Source organism: Megalobrama amblycephala, linkage group LG7 (assembly GCF_018812025.1).
Source record: "Megalobrama amblycephala isolate DHTTF-2021 linkage group LG7, ASM1881202v1, whole genome shotgun sequence".
NCBI lineage: Eukaryota > Metazoa > Chordata > Actinopteri > Cypriniformes > Xenocyprididae > Megalobrama > Megalobrama amblycephala.
The window spans coordinates 54,914,716-54,929,893 of NC_063050.1; the positions used below are offsets into that span (position 1 = coordinate 54,914,716).

Consider the following 15,178-nt stretch of genomic DNA (forward strand, 5'->3'; position numbering starts at 1 on the left):
ATTCATTTTAACATTTACTTATGCATGATTAAAATCAAAAGTTACATATGTTAATAGATAATGCACTGTAAACTAACATGAACAATGACTATACATTTTATTAACTAACTTGAAAAAACTATATTTTTTATTACCTAATGTTAACAAAAGATGAATAAATACTGTAAAAAGTTAATGCACATAGTTAGATCATGTTGTCTAATATATTAATTGATGTTAACAAATGAGACCTTATTGTAAAGTGTTTTTGAACCTAGTTACTTATAAGCTCTGAAACCTTTACAAGCATCGAACATTAAACAGGACCAAAAGGTTTCTTCTAAAATCTTTCTCCAGCATTACAGTGAATGTAATTTTGAAAAGAAAAACAAAACAAAACAAAACAAAAAACTTGACAAATTCCAAAGGCACAAAAACAAGAAACCAAAATTGTCTATCACCAACTTTTTTGAAGTTGTAGGAAAAAGTGCTGTTTATGTCAATGTCCCAGAAGCTCTCCATCGGCAGAAAACCTCAAATGTCCATGAAGCTGCGCACCATCTCTACACAGTATGCGTAAATGGACATGTTCCAAAGAGGCAGGAAAGTCAAAAAAAAAAAATACCTTGAGGAAAAAGATAAACAGAAGGAAAACAATTGTTTGTAAACAGAGTCAGTCCATTATTATAATTGGCTCAATTGAATGAAAGCAATAGATATAGAGATATAGTTGCACTCCAAAGTTTATATACACCTTTGTAGTTTTGAAAATAATCAAAAATGAACAAAGACATTTGATGTCCTTTTCCACCACCCTCCTAGACCCATTTGGTATTCCTAAAGGCAAAGAGTTGCTGATAGTGATTGAAGCCAAGATGTGTACTGTGTAACGATCATCTCCTCCACTTTAATACCAGTTACAGTGTGAAATAAATATGAATGAACATCTGAAGGTATGTTACAAGATACAGTACAACTGATCCATAACATGTCACATTTAATCGCTCAGATCAGTGTTTCAACCGTGGAAAGACGTCAATAAAACAGCTTGTAAACAATGTCACGTAACGTCACATTTACTTCAGAAAAATCATATTCAGCATAAACTCATTAGTCAGCTATAGAGAGGAGCATTCTGCTAATTATATGCCCCACGTTACATATTCATTATAATTTTATTTTAAATTTTTATTTATAATTAATTTATGTATTTAATGCATGTTTGAATAAATTATTTATGACAGCCATGATTTAAATGTTTATATTTCAAAAAACGAATTGGAGTAGAAATATGATTATGTAATTCTAAAGTTAGTATTATAACTTTCTTATAAAAAAAAACTATTTATTGTAATTTAAGTGTTTGTATGTAAATAAGTTAATTTTAACCTTCAATATTATAGTAATATAGTACCAAGTGACTCCCTCGTCTAGTTTATAGCATTATTTGAGAGATTTTTTTTCCTCAAGAAAATTTGTCATTAACTGTATCTGATATACATCCAAAATAAACGATATTGAATCGAAATCGAATTGCAAGCTTGTGAATAGAAATCTAATCGAATCGTGAACATTGTCAATACCCAGCCCTACTGAATACTGTTAGACTTAGCTGAAAAATATAAAGCACTATTTATTTCATTTGTATCTTTGTTCTATATTTATCTATGCTTATAATTTGTTCATTATTTTCTATGTGCATTCACTCACCTACAAAATCAACCCAATTCTCCTAGAATGATTACTTCTTTCCAAATAGAGCTATTTAAGTCATCTGGTGAATTTTTTTCATATCGCAATATATATTGCAGAATTTTTTTTTTGCCAATATCGTGCAGTCCTAAACCAAATATTATTAAACTATTTCAATTATAAATTATGTGCTAACTAGTTTTGATTAGGTATTAATTTTGATGTGCAATGATCTCCCACATATTTTGCTATTATAACTGCACTTATTTCCGTTGTTGCTATAAGTGGCAGTGGGTGGTAATAGCAAGATGGTAGAAAACTATAAGTTTCTTGTCTGATAACGTTTCTTTAGTCATTCGGCCATCCTGCAGCCTAAACCACTGTAGGCAAATCACCCTAACACCTTGCAGTATTCGCAAAATAATTTTAACAATAAAAGGGATCATAAAAATTTGCATGTTGTCTTTTTATTTAGTACTTCCCTGATGAAGCAGTTCATTCTGCAAGGTGTAAGTAAACTTTTGACCGCAACTGCATCACCTAAGATGAATTACCTCAGTCATCAGGACAACACTGTAGTAGAATCCTGGGAGAACATCCTTCACATTTCCCACAAACACCAGGATTCCAGTGGCCACACCATCTTCACTGACACTGGCCTTTAAACATAGAGAACATTTTTATAAATGTTATTATTCCTACTTTACAGGGAATTAAACATAACTTCAATTACACAAATATAGATAAATAACCCAAGACCCAAGCAAATTGAGCGGGCGTTCACACAGAATGCGTTTTGCTTTGAAAATAATGATATAATATCATTATAAATATATAATGATGAGATGGGGATTTGTAAGTGCACATGTGAGAATGTATTACTTGCAAATAGAAAAGATTCAAAGCATTTAAAAGCTATAAGGATAGTTGATGGCAGTGTTTAGCTTGTAATGTGTGATCAGGATGTGCTGGCTGAATTAATGGCAGAATTAATGACAAAACTTGTAACATCACCTCATCAATACGGGTCTTTGATTCCACACAGCTTGCACTGTATCTCCATTGACAGATCTGTACTGATCCTACAAAATGAATATTTAACTAGATAAGCACAAAAATATTACATATTACAAACACAAACAGTAATTGAACACCTTACTTTTCAAATGCAAAAAGAAAAACAGATTATAAGCAGTATTTCTAGAGGTGTATTAATGCACACAGTATACTATATATTAAAGACTAAGCACATTTAAAATACATTAACAAATGTCATTTTGGACAACACACTTAAATTGAAATTAAAATAAATTATTTTTTTCATGTGCTTTAGCATATTAGTCAATACATCAAAATAAGTGTACTTATTTAAAACACTATAAAGTCATAATTAAGTAAAAATTAAGTGCATTTTTAAAAAAGTGCACTTAAGTGTGTTTAGAAATATTGTCTTGAAATTGTACTTTCTTTAAGTAAAACTTAATTAGACATTGTTCCAAAATGCATTTTTAAAATGTGCACTTAAGCGTGTTAGTAAATATTGTCATTAAAGTGTACTTTCTTTAAGTACAACTTAATTAGACATTAATACAAAGTGCATTTTTTAAAAGTGCACTTAAGCATGTTAATAAATATTGTCATTAAAGTGTACTTTCTTTAAGTAAAACTTAATTAGAGATCATTAAAAAGTGCATTTTTAAAAAGTGCACTTTAGCATATTTAGAAATATTGTCATTAAAGTGTACTTTCTGTAAGTAAAATTTAATTAGACATTATTACAAAGTGCATTTTTAAAAAGTGCACTTAAGCGTGTTAATAAATATTGTCATTAAAGTGTACTTTCTTTAAGTACAAATTAATTAGACATTATTACAAAGTGCATTTTTAAAAAGTGCACTTAAGCATGTTTATAAATTTTGTCATTAAAGTGTACTTTCTGTAAGTAAAACTTAATTTGACATTATTACAAAGTGCATTTTTAAAAAGTGCACTTAAGCGTGTTAATAAATATTGTCATTAAAGTGTACTTTCTTTAAGTACAAATTAATTAGACATTATTACAAAGTGCATTTTTAAAAAGTGCACTTAAGCATGTTAATAAATATTGTCATTAAAGTGTAATTTCTTTAAGTACAACTTAATTAGACATTATTACAAAGTTCATTTTTAAGAAGTGCACTTAAGTGTGTTAATAAATATTGTCATTAAAGTATATTCTTTTTAAGTACAATTAAGTGGCCTTTAATTTTAATTATATTATATTATCTGCAAGTGCACTTTTTAAAAAGTATACTTTTAAGACTTGAAGTACACAAAAAGTACACTTTCAATACAATTAAGTGCACTTCTTTTTCACAAGGGCACGTTTATTTGTATTTTGTTTTGTGATTCAACGTAACGAATAGAGAGTCTCTGCAACAGTTAAGCGATAGATTGAAGCGCTCGTCCGTGTGAACACTGCGCAGCGTGCACGAGCGCCAAGAGAACACTGTTGCGCCTCTGATAACAGCGTCAACGAGCACTCAACATGATTTCAAAAACAACACATCCCAGCGCCAGATCGCCTATTATTAACACAAATTGATAATCAACTAGAGGTGTTTCTTTTGTATTAGATATCCGCGAGATGATGCCAGATGTTTCAAAAAGTGGTGGGGACAATATCGACCCTTTCAAAAAGTGGTGGGGACATGTCCCACCCGCAAATTACGCCTATGAATTGTACAGTGCAAAGTACTTATTACCTTGCCCCATTTGAATATATTTCTTCAAGGTATTGAAACACAAGGTCTCCGTTGACCAGTTTATCAGAATAATTGGTTTGGTTTACTTTCACATACATGTTTAATTCTTTCACAGAAAATTCCTTAGGTTTGTATACAGGGATGGTCTATCATACAGTCCCGTTCTGTAAGTCATTAGCCCCACAGGTTTTTAGCAGATGCTTGAAAGCAGCTTTTTCCCCAGTGAGAAACAACGGCATGAGGACATTCTAGTACAAGGACTTTCTTATATGGATAGATGATAATAATGATAATAATAATAATATACTCCTCTTCAAGAGAACAACTGAGTAAAGATTTAAACATGATGTTAAATCATCTCGGGAATTTACATGATACAGTGAATATCAGTGATACAGTTCACCGCTTCTCTGAAAGAGTTGTTTTAAACGAAACAGAGGACTCAAACAGCAACTGAATTTTTCCTCATTTGCATTCATCTCAGCATGATGCATGTTTATCCACTGTCATTAACTAACAACTGACTCGCACTCCATGGTTTCTCATCTATGTTGGACATGCAGTAACATACAAGTGTCACTTTCAAGAGCAATGGAGTCATTCAATTTTATAGTCAGTGTGACAGTGCGTCATGGTTTACTGCAGTTTTTAACTGTTCTAAGAAATGGAACACAGTCATGCAACTTTCCTTGGCTAGTAATATTAGATTAAAGGTGCCCAAGAATGCTTTTTCACAAGATGTAATATAAGTTTAAGGTGTCTCCTGAATGTGTCTGTGAAGTTTCAGCTCAAAATACCCCATAGATTTTTTTTAATTAATTTTTTTAACTGCCTATTTTGGGGCATCATTAACAATGCACTGATTTACACTCTGCGCCGCCCCCTTAAATCGTGTGCTCCCTGCCACATGAGCTGTTGACTATATTACAGCGCATTTATAAAGTTCACACAGCTAATATAACCCTCAAATGGATCTTTACAAGATGTTCGTCATGCATGCTGTATGCATGCTTCGAATTATGTGAGTAAAGTATTTATTTGGATGTTAAAGTTTTATTCTGAGTGAATTTGAGGCTGTCCTCCGTGGCTAGCGGCTAATGCTACACTGTTGGAGAGATTTATAAAGAATGAAGTTGTGTTTGCATTATACAGACTGCAAGTGTTTAAAAAAATGAAAATAGCGACGGCTCTTGTCTCCGTGAATACAGTAAGAAACGATGGTAACTTTAACCTCATTTAACAGTACATTAGCAACATGCTAACGAAACATTTAGAAAGACAATTTACAAATATCAGTAAAAATATCATGCTATCATGGATTATGTCAGTTATTATTGCTCCATCTGCCATTTTTCGCTGTTGTTCTTGCTTACCTAGTCTGATGATTCGGCTGTGTGCAGCTCCAGACGTTAACTGGCTGCCCTTGTGTAATCCCTTTCATAATGTTGGGAACATGGGCTGGCATTATGCAAATATTGGGGCGTACACCCCGTAACAGTCATTACATTACAAGTACAACAAGTACAATAAGTACATTACGTAACAGTCTGTGTTATGTTGAGATTCGCCTGTTCTTCGGAGGTCGTTTAAACAAATGAGATTTATATAAGAAGGAGGAAACAATGGGGTTTGAGACTCACTGTATGTCTTTTCCATGTACTGAACTCTTGTTATTTAACTATGCCAAGGTAAATTCAATTTTTGAGTCTAGGGCACCTTTAACACTTCTGAATACTTTTTATAGCTGTCGCAAACTTAAAGATACACATTTGCAACAGAGTTTGTTTTAAATTAATAATATTTAAATAATGTACTGAATTACTTTTTAGACTCCCTACCCTCAAATCACTGTAACAAATTTCACAATACTTTGGTACTATAGACTCTAGTCGCCTAGAAACCATAATTTATTAATTTATTGAAATCAATATTCATTTTATTACAATAAACACCCTAATTTGTATGACTTTTGCTTATTTTTAAAGCAATTCATTAAAGGTGACATAGAATTTAAAATTTAATTTACCTTGGCATAGTTGAATAACAAGAGTTCAGTACATGGAAATGACATACAGTGAGTCTCAAACACCATTGTTTCCTCCTTCTTATGTAAATCTCATTTGTTTAAAAGACCTCCGAAGAACAGGCGAATCTCAACATAACACCGACTGTTACGTAACAGTTGGGATCATTAATATGTACACCCCCAATATTTGCATATGCCAGCTCATGTTCAAGGCATTAGACAAGTCACGTCTGGATCTGTGTACAGCTGAATCATCAGACTAGGTAAGCAAGCAAAGACAATAGCGGAAAATGGCAGATGGAGCAATAATTGACATGATCCATGAGAACATGATATTTTTAGTGGTATTTGTAAATTGTCTTTCTAAATGTTTTGTTAGCATGTTGCTAATGTACTGTTAAATGTGGTTAAAGTTACCATCGTTTATTACTATATTCACGGAGCCGTTGCTATTTTCATTTTTAAACACTTGCAGTCTGTATAATGCATAAACACATCTTCATTCTTTATAAATCTCTCCAACAGTGTGTAATGTTAGCTTTAGCCTGTTAGCCATGGAGCACTATGAAACACATTCAGAATCAATTTTATAGTCAACATCCAAATAAATACTATAGGGTACAACGGGGCTAAAGGCACACCTTAAGAAAAATTGTGCTTTTCACTACTCTCAAAGTATATGATTGCAGGAAAAATATATATGTTTGTATTGAACATTGATGGAGCAACATATTTTGTGTGGAAAAAAAAAATCATAAAGTGGTTAATTTTGTTTAAAAATCTTATAAATGTTTGAGGTGGTGAGGGGGGCCTTTTACCCCCACACATGGGGTAAAAGGCATACTGTATTTATACAAATACTTTAGCTAAAATAATATGTTTTTAATAATGATTAGGTTAATACTTATTCAAAAGAATAACTTTAGCAATTTTTTTTTACTATTTTCTGTTTATTTTGATAAATAAAATAATTAATTTTTGTTCAATAAATATACTGTCATTAAAATAGGCCTATGTGACATATTTTTATATATAAAATATAAAAAATAGATTTTAAAAATACAGAAATATAAACAAAATTATTTTAAAAAGTAAAGATTCTGAAAGCATTGAAGGAGATCCCACAATAGCCTATTTAGTATAGATTTACAGTAGTAACAATAAATTATATTTTATTATGATATGATTAATATATTTTAAAATATGATTGTTTCATTATATGGGTATTATCTCTAAGATGAATACCTAATTTGATATATGATATTTGCTATGTGAATCTAACCATGTTATGTCAAGAAAAGGAAAAGTCATTCAGCTGTTTATTATCATGTTAATTATTGTGCCTTTTGCCCCAACATCAGGGGCACTTTTTACCCCAAATACTATACTTTTACATATTCTTCCGTTATTGAAAAACTGTTGCTTGAATTACCTTGAACAAAACTGAAAATCATTAAGACCTTTGTCTGAAAATACAAACATTAATTTAATGGATACTTATTTGCTACTTAAATCAACAACATTTTAAAAAACATCAAATATTAGATCAAACTACCTCAGAATCAACTTTGTGTTGCTGCCCACGATCGCGTCAAAGATCAGACAAATTTGCATGTGCATTTTTAAAAACGAATGTTTAGGAAAGTGCTGCAGCAAGTTTTTGTGCCATCTAGTGGTTCAGATGGAAATAAAATCAAAGGCGCCTATTGCCCCACGGCGCCTTTAGCCCCTTTGTACCCTACTCACATGATCCGATGCATGCATGCAGCATGCATGACGAACATTTTGTAAAGATCCATTTGAGGGTTGTATTAGCTGTGTGAACTTTGTTTATGCACTGTTTTATAGTCGAGAGCTCGGGGGCAGGGAGCGCAAGGATTTAAAGGGGCCGCAGCCTGAATCTGCGCATATTTAATGATACCCCAAAATAGGCAGTTAAAAAAATTAATTAAAAAAATCTATGGGGTATTTTGAGCTGAAACTTCATAGACACATTCAGGGGACACCTTAGACTTATATTACATCTTGTGAAAAAACATTCTAGGGCACCTTTAAAAATAAAAGTTTTATCCAGAGTTTCAGGTTTCACACATACTATTATAGAACCACTGTCCTGATTCATAATGAAAGTCCAGAAAACGCCATTTTCAATTACAGATTTTTTTAATGCACTTTATATTTACATATCAAATCTACAAAACGGACGCATGTTGAAATATGCTTGAACTCATATTTCCAGTGCCATAGCCCTTTACACACAATCCCAGGTTACTTGCATCCCAACATTACATTTTGATACAGTAAGGTCAGCACAACACAAAACAAAATACTGGCACTTCAAAAGTAGCTTAAATACATTGTTAAAACATTTCCTGTTGTTCAGGACACAAAGTAGTATAAACTGGGATTGAAGTACTGGGTTCTTTAACTTTCAGCAGTTGAAGATTTTATTTAGAGTTTCCCATTTTCTTGTTAGTTTGAGAATCAGTGGCAACACACGCTACAGGCAGAAGATACTCAGAGAACACACAAAGCTGTACCAGGATCAGTGTTGCTGTAAAGAACGACTGTGCACAGAACTGAGAGGAGCTAACCAGTTACTAGAGGCACAGACACTCAGCAACCTGTTCAAATACTACAGCACCAATAGAAATAAACTTCATAACATAGACCACTTACAGTATTTGAGGTATACAGTAGATCACACAGTAAATCACAATTTATTGAAAACTACTGCAATACTTACATATTAAACAGCATATAACAGATCAATTTAGTTATGTGTAGCATGTATAGCTGATAAATTACATGTTCTTATTCTGTTGATCATTGATTTGAAATTGAGTTCTGGTGATTCCCAAGTTCTTGCTGTTGTTCCACTAACGTGATTCAAATATGATTCAATAAATCTAATCAAATGTGCAATTTCAGGACAAAAATTCTCATAGTGCTAGTACTGTAAATTCTCTTCCTTGATGGCAACAACAACAAAAATGAGCAGTGGCGGTCCATCAGGGAAGGTAGACTGAGTCTCCTTAAAATTATTAAAAATAAACATAACAGCTAAAGTGATAAAACTAACTTGTTTTAATCATTTTACTAATGTGCATAACTTAGATATATATTTTTCTTCATGTGAGAAAGCTCAAGCGAATTTCAACCACTAAATCACAGTCAGAAAGGATATTGAAATAATATTAATTCAAATGATGCAATGTGGCACAAAAAAGTCAAAAGGGAGTAAATATTTTTACTTCTTTTCGCATAAATATGAGAGGTAAAAGTTGCAGTGTCATGAAGCCTGTGCTTATAAAGACTTAGACAAACACATAGCCTAAATGTTAGAACCTAAGGGGCTGTTTACACAACACCATTTTCAACCAAAAACGTACAACATTTTATGTGCTTTGGCCTTTCATTTACACAACAATGGTGTTTTGGGGTAACATATCATATGAATGGGGGCCTGAAAATGAAAACTTTTGAAAACGGGACTGAAAGTGCAAGTTTTTGACAATGATACTGTTATTGTCTCCGAGTAAACTACAAAAGCACAAATTTGTGAAAACAGTGACGTCATGCACATACGTATTACGTGTTCAGTCTATAGATGCAAAGTGTTTCTTTACAAAGTGACATCACCATCTACTGGCCTGGCATGCATAATACCAGCGTTTTTTAATATTTTTTGCGGATCTGTGTGAACTGGGATTGTTTTGACAATACTGTTGTCTTTACATGAAAAATGCAAAGAAAAAAAACTTTTCTGTTTTTAGTACATTTCTGTCATGTAAATGTACCCGAAACGAGGACCCTCAAAGTCCACTTTTCTGCAGAGTTTAGGTCCAACCCTAATCAAACACACCTGAACAAGCTAATTAAAATCTTCAGGATTACTAAAAAGTTGCAGGTAGGTGAGTTTAATCAAGGGTGGAGGTTAACTCTACAAGAAAGTGTATCTCAAGGGCCAGAGTTCAGAACCTCTGGTCTGAAGTATAAAAAATATGCTATAATGGAGTGGAAAAGTGAAATTTCCTACACAAGTGAGTAGATGTTAGAAGGAATCGGACTCTCCATTAATTTACAAGTGTTTAAATATTGTTCATAGTCTGTAGATGGCACTGCATGATTTGCTCTTGTCTTTTACTACAGTACTATAGACCGGTCAAGTTTTGACTTGGTGATCAGAAAGATAGCATGTCATTGATTATTAAATTATTATTCATATTTTTAGATATTATGGAGAGATTTGATTAATAATGGTTTACATATTAAAGTCTAGGAAATTCCCTTGCAGACGACCACTGAAAACAGGAAGGGACTGCAGTTTTTTTAAGTCGACCTTATAAAGCTGTATTATTTTCAGAAAAATGCTTAAATGTTTTCCAGATAGAGAGAAGTATATCTAGCTGTTCATTTGTTTCCAGTACTCTTTAATATCTTTTAAGGGTTCTTCACACACAATGGGCTTTAACATTGCTCTCATACTACCTCATGCACTTGTCTATAGTCATTTATAAAAATATAGAACACTTACTAAAAAGGTCTTCATACTGATATTTCTCTTTGCTAATGCAACCTCAGGTTCTGTGCCAGTTTAAGGAATGTAATTATTCCTTCAATAATTAAGAAATATTTAAACTAGCATAGAATATATGAATTAATTTTTTCAGTTAACAAGCCAGTAGCAGCTTCTAAATCTAAGTTGTTGTTTTTTTTTAAATGAATACTTGTGCTATCGCTGATAGCCCTCGATCGCTGGCACAAATTATAGCTGTAAAAAGCATCAACCTTTGGGATTTTCCTGCAAATTTACATTCATCATTGCTTAAAAATCTAAATCTGCTGTTTTAGCTGCTTTGATGGCACTAAAACTTGGCATGGTTTAGGCACTATTAACACAAACATTGCAGGAGCACTGCAGTAAGGTACTAGCATTTGTTTCTCATTCATGACCTTTACAACTGTTAAATTATATTGCCTGTCATTACACACACACACAAACACACTGTGCTTCATGGAGGTGGGGGTAACTTGACATCCAAGAGATTGTAAGCAAAAATGTTCCAGAAGATTCCACAGAGGATAAAGAGTGTGTAGACACTGAAGAAGATCCAGAATAAGGACTGTTCCTGCAAACGCTGTTCATAGTTCTGAAGAACCACAACACCAAGGGTGAGCCCCACTGCCACACCCCCCAGATGGGCCACAAAGCTGGGATTAGGGCATGGTGGGAAAGCTGGGGGATAGAATCGGAGCCAGACAGCACGACCAAACTCCACACTCACTGCAGATACAGAAAATGCTTACTTTGAGGGGTTACATGTAGAATCTATATGAGTGGTGATTATATTACAAATTTCAGTAAATACAGCAAATCTTTGATACAGTAAACTTAAAAGTGCATGAAGTCATTTTTTGTTCATATTTATGTTTATTGGACTTGCACTAACAGTGGGTGTAGAAAAGAAAAGAAATTCCTTGCAAAAGGTTTCAGTTTTCGATGTCATCTACAGAAATGTTCTATTTGCAGGTATTTGGTAACTATAATTAATTCATAGGTCGAAAATGTTCTTAACCACTGTGTACTGAATAAATATGTGGGGAAAAAATAACTTAAGGCACCTTCAGAGAAAGGAAAAGTTCTGCAGACTTTGACATTTTAGTTCTAGAAAAAACTATAGGGATGCACCAATATTAAAATTCTGTCTGATACTGATAAGCCGATAACTGATAAACTGACCATATTAAAATTCTGTAGAATTTTAATGTTGAATGAAAGAATTTAGGCATTACAACATTATAAAATGGATTTTTTGAGATTTACATTTGATAACGTTAAATTGATATTGTTTTGACTGTACTAAAACACAAAAACACCATGTTTGCAGAAATTTAGGAAACTTACTACAGTAAGTTCATATACTTGTTTCCCTGAAAGACAATGCTACAGCCAGATATTCTACTTTGAAATGCGCATTCCATGTCGGAATGTCTGTTTTTGTTTTGGTCTGTGTGATCCCACCCACTGCCAATTTACCTAATAGTATTTTGACACCCCGGGTTGCCAGCTGGCAGAAAACACAGCGTATTGTTGCCATGCAAGTAAGCAAACAAACCAGGTCAGAGATCGTATATTCTACCTTTCCTAAAAAGCCTCAGCATCCATGTAAAAAGCTCTATATCCAGAGGCATATTAAAATGCAGATAAATCAACTCAAATTATAGTGTAAGGCTCGCCGCCTTCCATTGTCAGGTGAGCTCATTCATGTTGCGTGTGCAGCCCCTCCTCCCTCCATTTTCAAAGGATTACTGGCAACCCTGATGAATTTTGAAGCGTAAGCATCAAGGGTGATCTCTGAGCTGAAAGTGACACATTTTCTGCTTCCAGTTGATGGCGCTATGACTTTGAATCACAATAGTCACATCCATGTGATCAGCCTTGTACAACGAAGACTAAGTCATCAAAATCAATTAATGTATGCAGAAGTTATAACACTTTGTTTCCCTTTTCTTGCCATAAATTCGTTGCCTCGCCACGGCCAAACCGTTTGAGATATCCAAAACCCAATAAACAACTTCAACCAAAAAAAAGTTTGGTGTAAATTGGATAAACCCTGTAGGAGCAGTAGTATAAAATTCATAGCCTGTTTTTTCAAAAAATTAACATTCAAACCAAAATAGCTGACTTCCTGTTGGTCGGAGCTAATGAATGTAAATTAGAAAATTGTCCGGCTTGATGAGAACAATATGTGTACCGAGTTTGGTGACTGTAGGAAAAACTAACCCCCCCACTTTTGTCAAAAGGTGGCGCTATTGAGCCCCTCCACCACGCCCATTTCTATGGCTTTGTCCATGTCTACTGGTTGACAATATTGATGTGTGTGTCGAGTTTCATGCAATTTGAAGCATGTTAAGAGCCTCAAAAACACTCAAGAATATTATTACAGTTTGACCTGTTGCCATGGCAACAATATTTCAAATATCAAAAATCCTGTCATAGGTCTACATCTGCTGTGTATTGACATTACACTGATGAAGTTTGAAGCAAATCAGGTAAAAATAAGAGGGTGATCTCAAAACATTTCAAAAAGTGATACACTTCCTGCTGCCAGTTGGTGGCGCTATAACTTTGACTCACAATAGTCACATCCATGTGATCAGACTCCTATAACGAACACACTCGTGAAGTTTCATAAAGATCAATATATGTATGCAGACGTTATAACACATTTCCTGTTTCCTTTTTCTCGCCATAAATTCGTTGCCTCGCCACGGCCAAACCGTTCGAGATATCAAAAATCCCCTGGCAATTTTTAATCATCAGTGTCTTGACTTCATGCTGACCGAGTTTGGTGGCGATCGGATTAATCGTCTAGGAGGAGTATATCAAATTCCAGAGCATGCGTTTTTCAAACAACCCTTAATAGCTGACTTCCTGTTGGCGTGGTGTTTAACTTAGAGCACGAAAGTTGTTCGGCCCGATGAGGTCTATATGTGTACTGAGTTTCATACTAATACGTGCAAGCGTGTTTAATATATGGACCAAATTTTCAGACTTTTTTCAAGGGGGCGCTGTCGAGCCCCCCTGCCACGCCCGGGTACCAGCCTCTCCGGCGTCCTAATGGCCGCGGATTCCAATGTGTGTGCCAATTTTCAAGAGTTTTTGAGCATGTTAAGGCCCCCAAAAAGCCCCGGAAGACGGAAAAAAAATAAAAAAAAATAAAAAAAAAAAAAAAAAAAAAATAATAATAATCCTTAGAAGAACATGAAAAAGTTTACATAGCACACCAGGCCCTGCGCGAATTTTCGCTTGGGCCCTAATTATGAGATAAGAGTAGGAAATTGGTAGGTAAGAGAGAAAGCACATCAGTATTCTTGCTTAGACTGTTCTGGTGTTGTTCCAGGGAATTGGTTTTGGTACCCTATTTTATTGAGGTTGCTTCAAACTGAGATGGATATTTGTTCTGGCATTTTCAGTGATGATGTGAGGATCAGAGCTGGCATAGGGAGCAGCATTAGCACCTGTGACTCATCAGCTAATTCAAGGTCAGTCTTGCTGTTTTGCATGTAATATTCCAAATAATAACTGAGTCAGTTTTGATTTGGCCTGATGAGAGATCAGTTTTTGTGTGGCCAGACTATGTGTAATCTGAGTCCTGACCATGTAACAGTGCTGACACAAAAAGTTCTACTTGAAATGCTGAGCAAGTATAGGAGGGTTCATGATCTGACCAGGGAGAACTGTGTACAGCCCCAGTGTTAATATTTAATGACTGTTTCCAGGTCATTATGCAGTACAAAATACCTCCATTCACTTAGAGATAATGTCAAAGTTTCGGGGAGCAGCATAGAGGTCTTTGATTGGTCAGCCACAGAGGGGGAGGAGCAACATACAAGACTTGAGTTTAACGTATCATATGAATGGCTAAAACTCTTGTAACAAGATCCTAACAATCTTTCAGCTATTTGCTAATCTGAGAATATCAATGGGAACAGCCGTGTCTGAAATAAAGTCAGAAAAAGAATGAATCACACACAAACACATCAGAAAGGGTTAATAGCTTGAGTTATTGAGTAATTTTTGTGACAAGAGAAATCCGGCTGAACTTCACACTCATTATTCATCCTGACACAAGTCTGAGTCATAGGCATCCTGGTATTTTTCAAGAGAATTTAAACACGAGCTGAATTAAGCTTGAATTAAGTCTACACTGTAAAATATTGCCAGGTTTTA

The 15,178-nt window shown here is 34.2% G+C and overlaps 1 protein-coding gene and 1 long non-coding RNA gene across 2 annotated transcripts in view; both read right to left on the reverse strand.

The window, feature by feature from the left end:
* Positions 1 to 405: 405 nt before the first annotated feature.
* Positions 406 to 3,009, reverse strand: LOC125272942. The gene is made up of 3 exons (XR_007185970.1): positions 2,686 to 3,009; positions 2,226 to 2,330; positions 406 to 604 (listed from the first exon to the last, which is right to left on the reverse strand). It is a non-coding gene; the product is annotated as an uncharacterized LOC125272942 (long non-coding RNA).
* Positions 3,010 to 10,112: 7,103 nt separating this feature from the next.
* rhbdl3 (rhomboid, veinlet-like 3 (Drosophila)) overlaps positions 10,113 to 15,178 on the reverse strand; it is a 93,898-nt gene continuing 88,832 nt past the window's right edge. Inside the window, exon 9 of the mRNA XM_048198434.1 lies at positions 10,113 to 11,746. Within this exon, the coding sequence (XP_048054391.1) occupies positions 11,457 to 11,746 (290 nt within the window). The 3' untranslated portion in view covers positions 10,113 to 11,456. The remainder of the gene's footprint in view (positions 11,747 to 15,178) is intronic.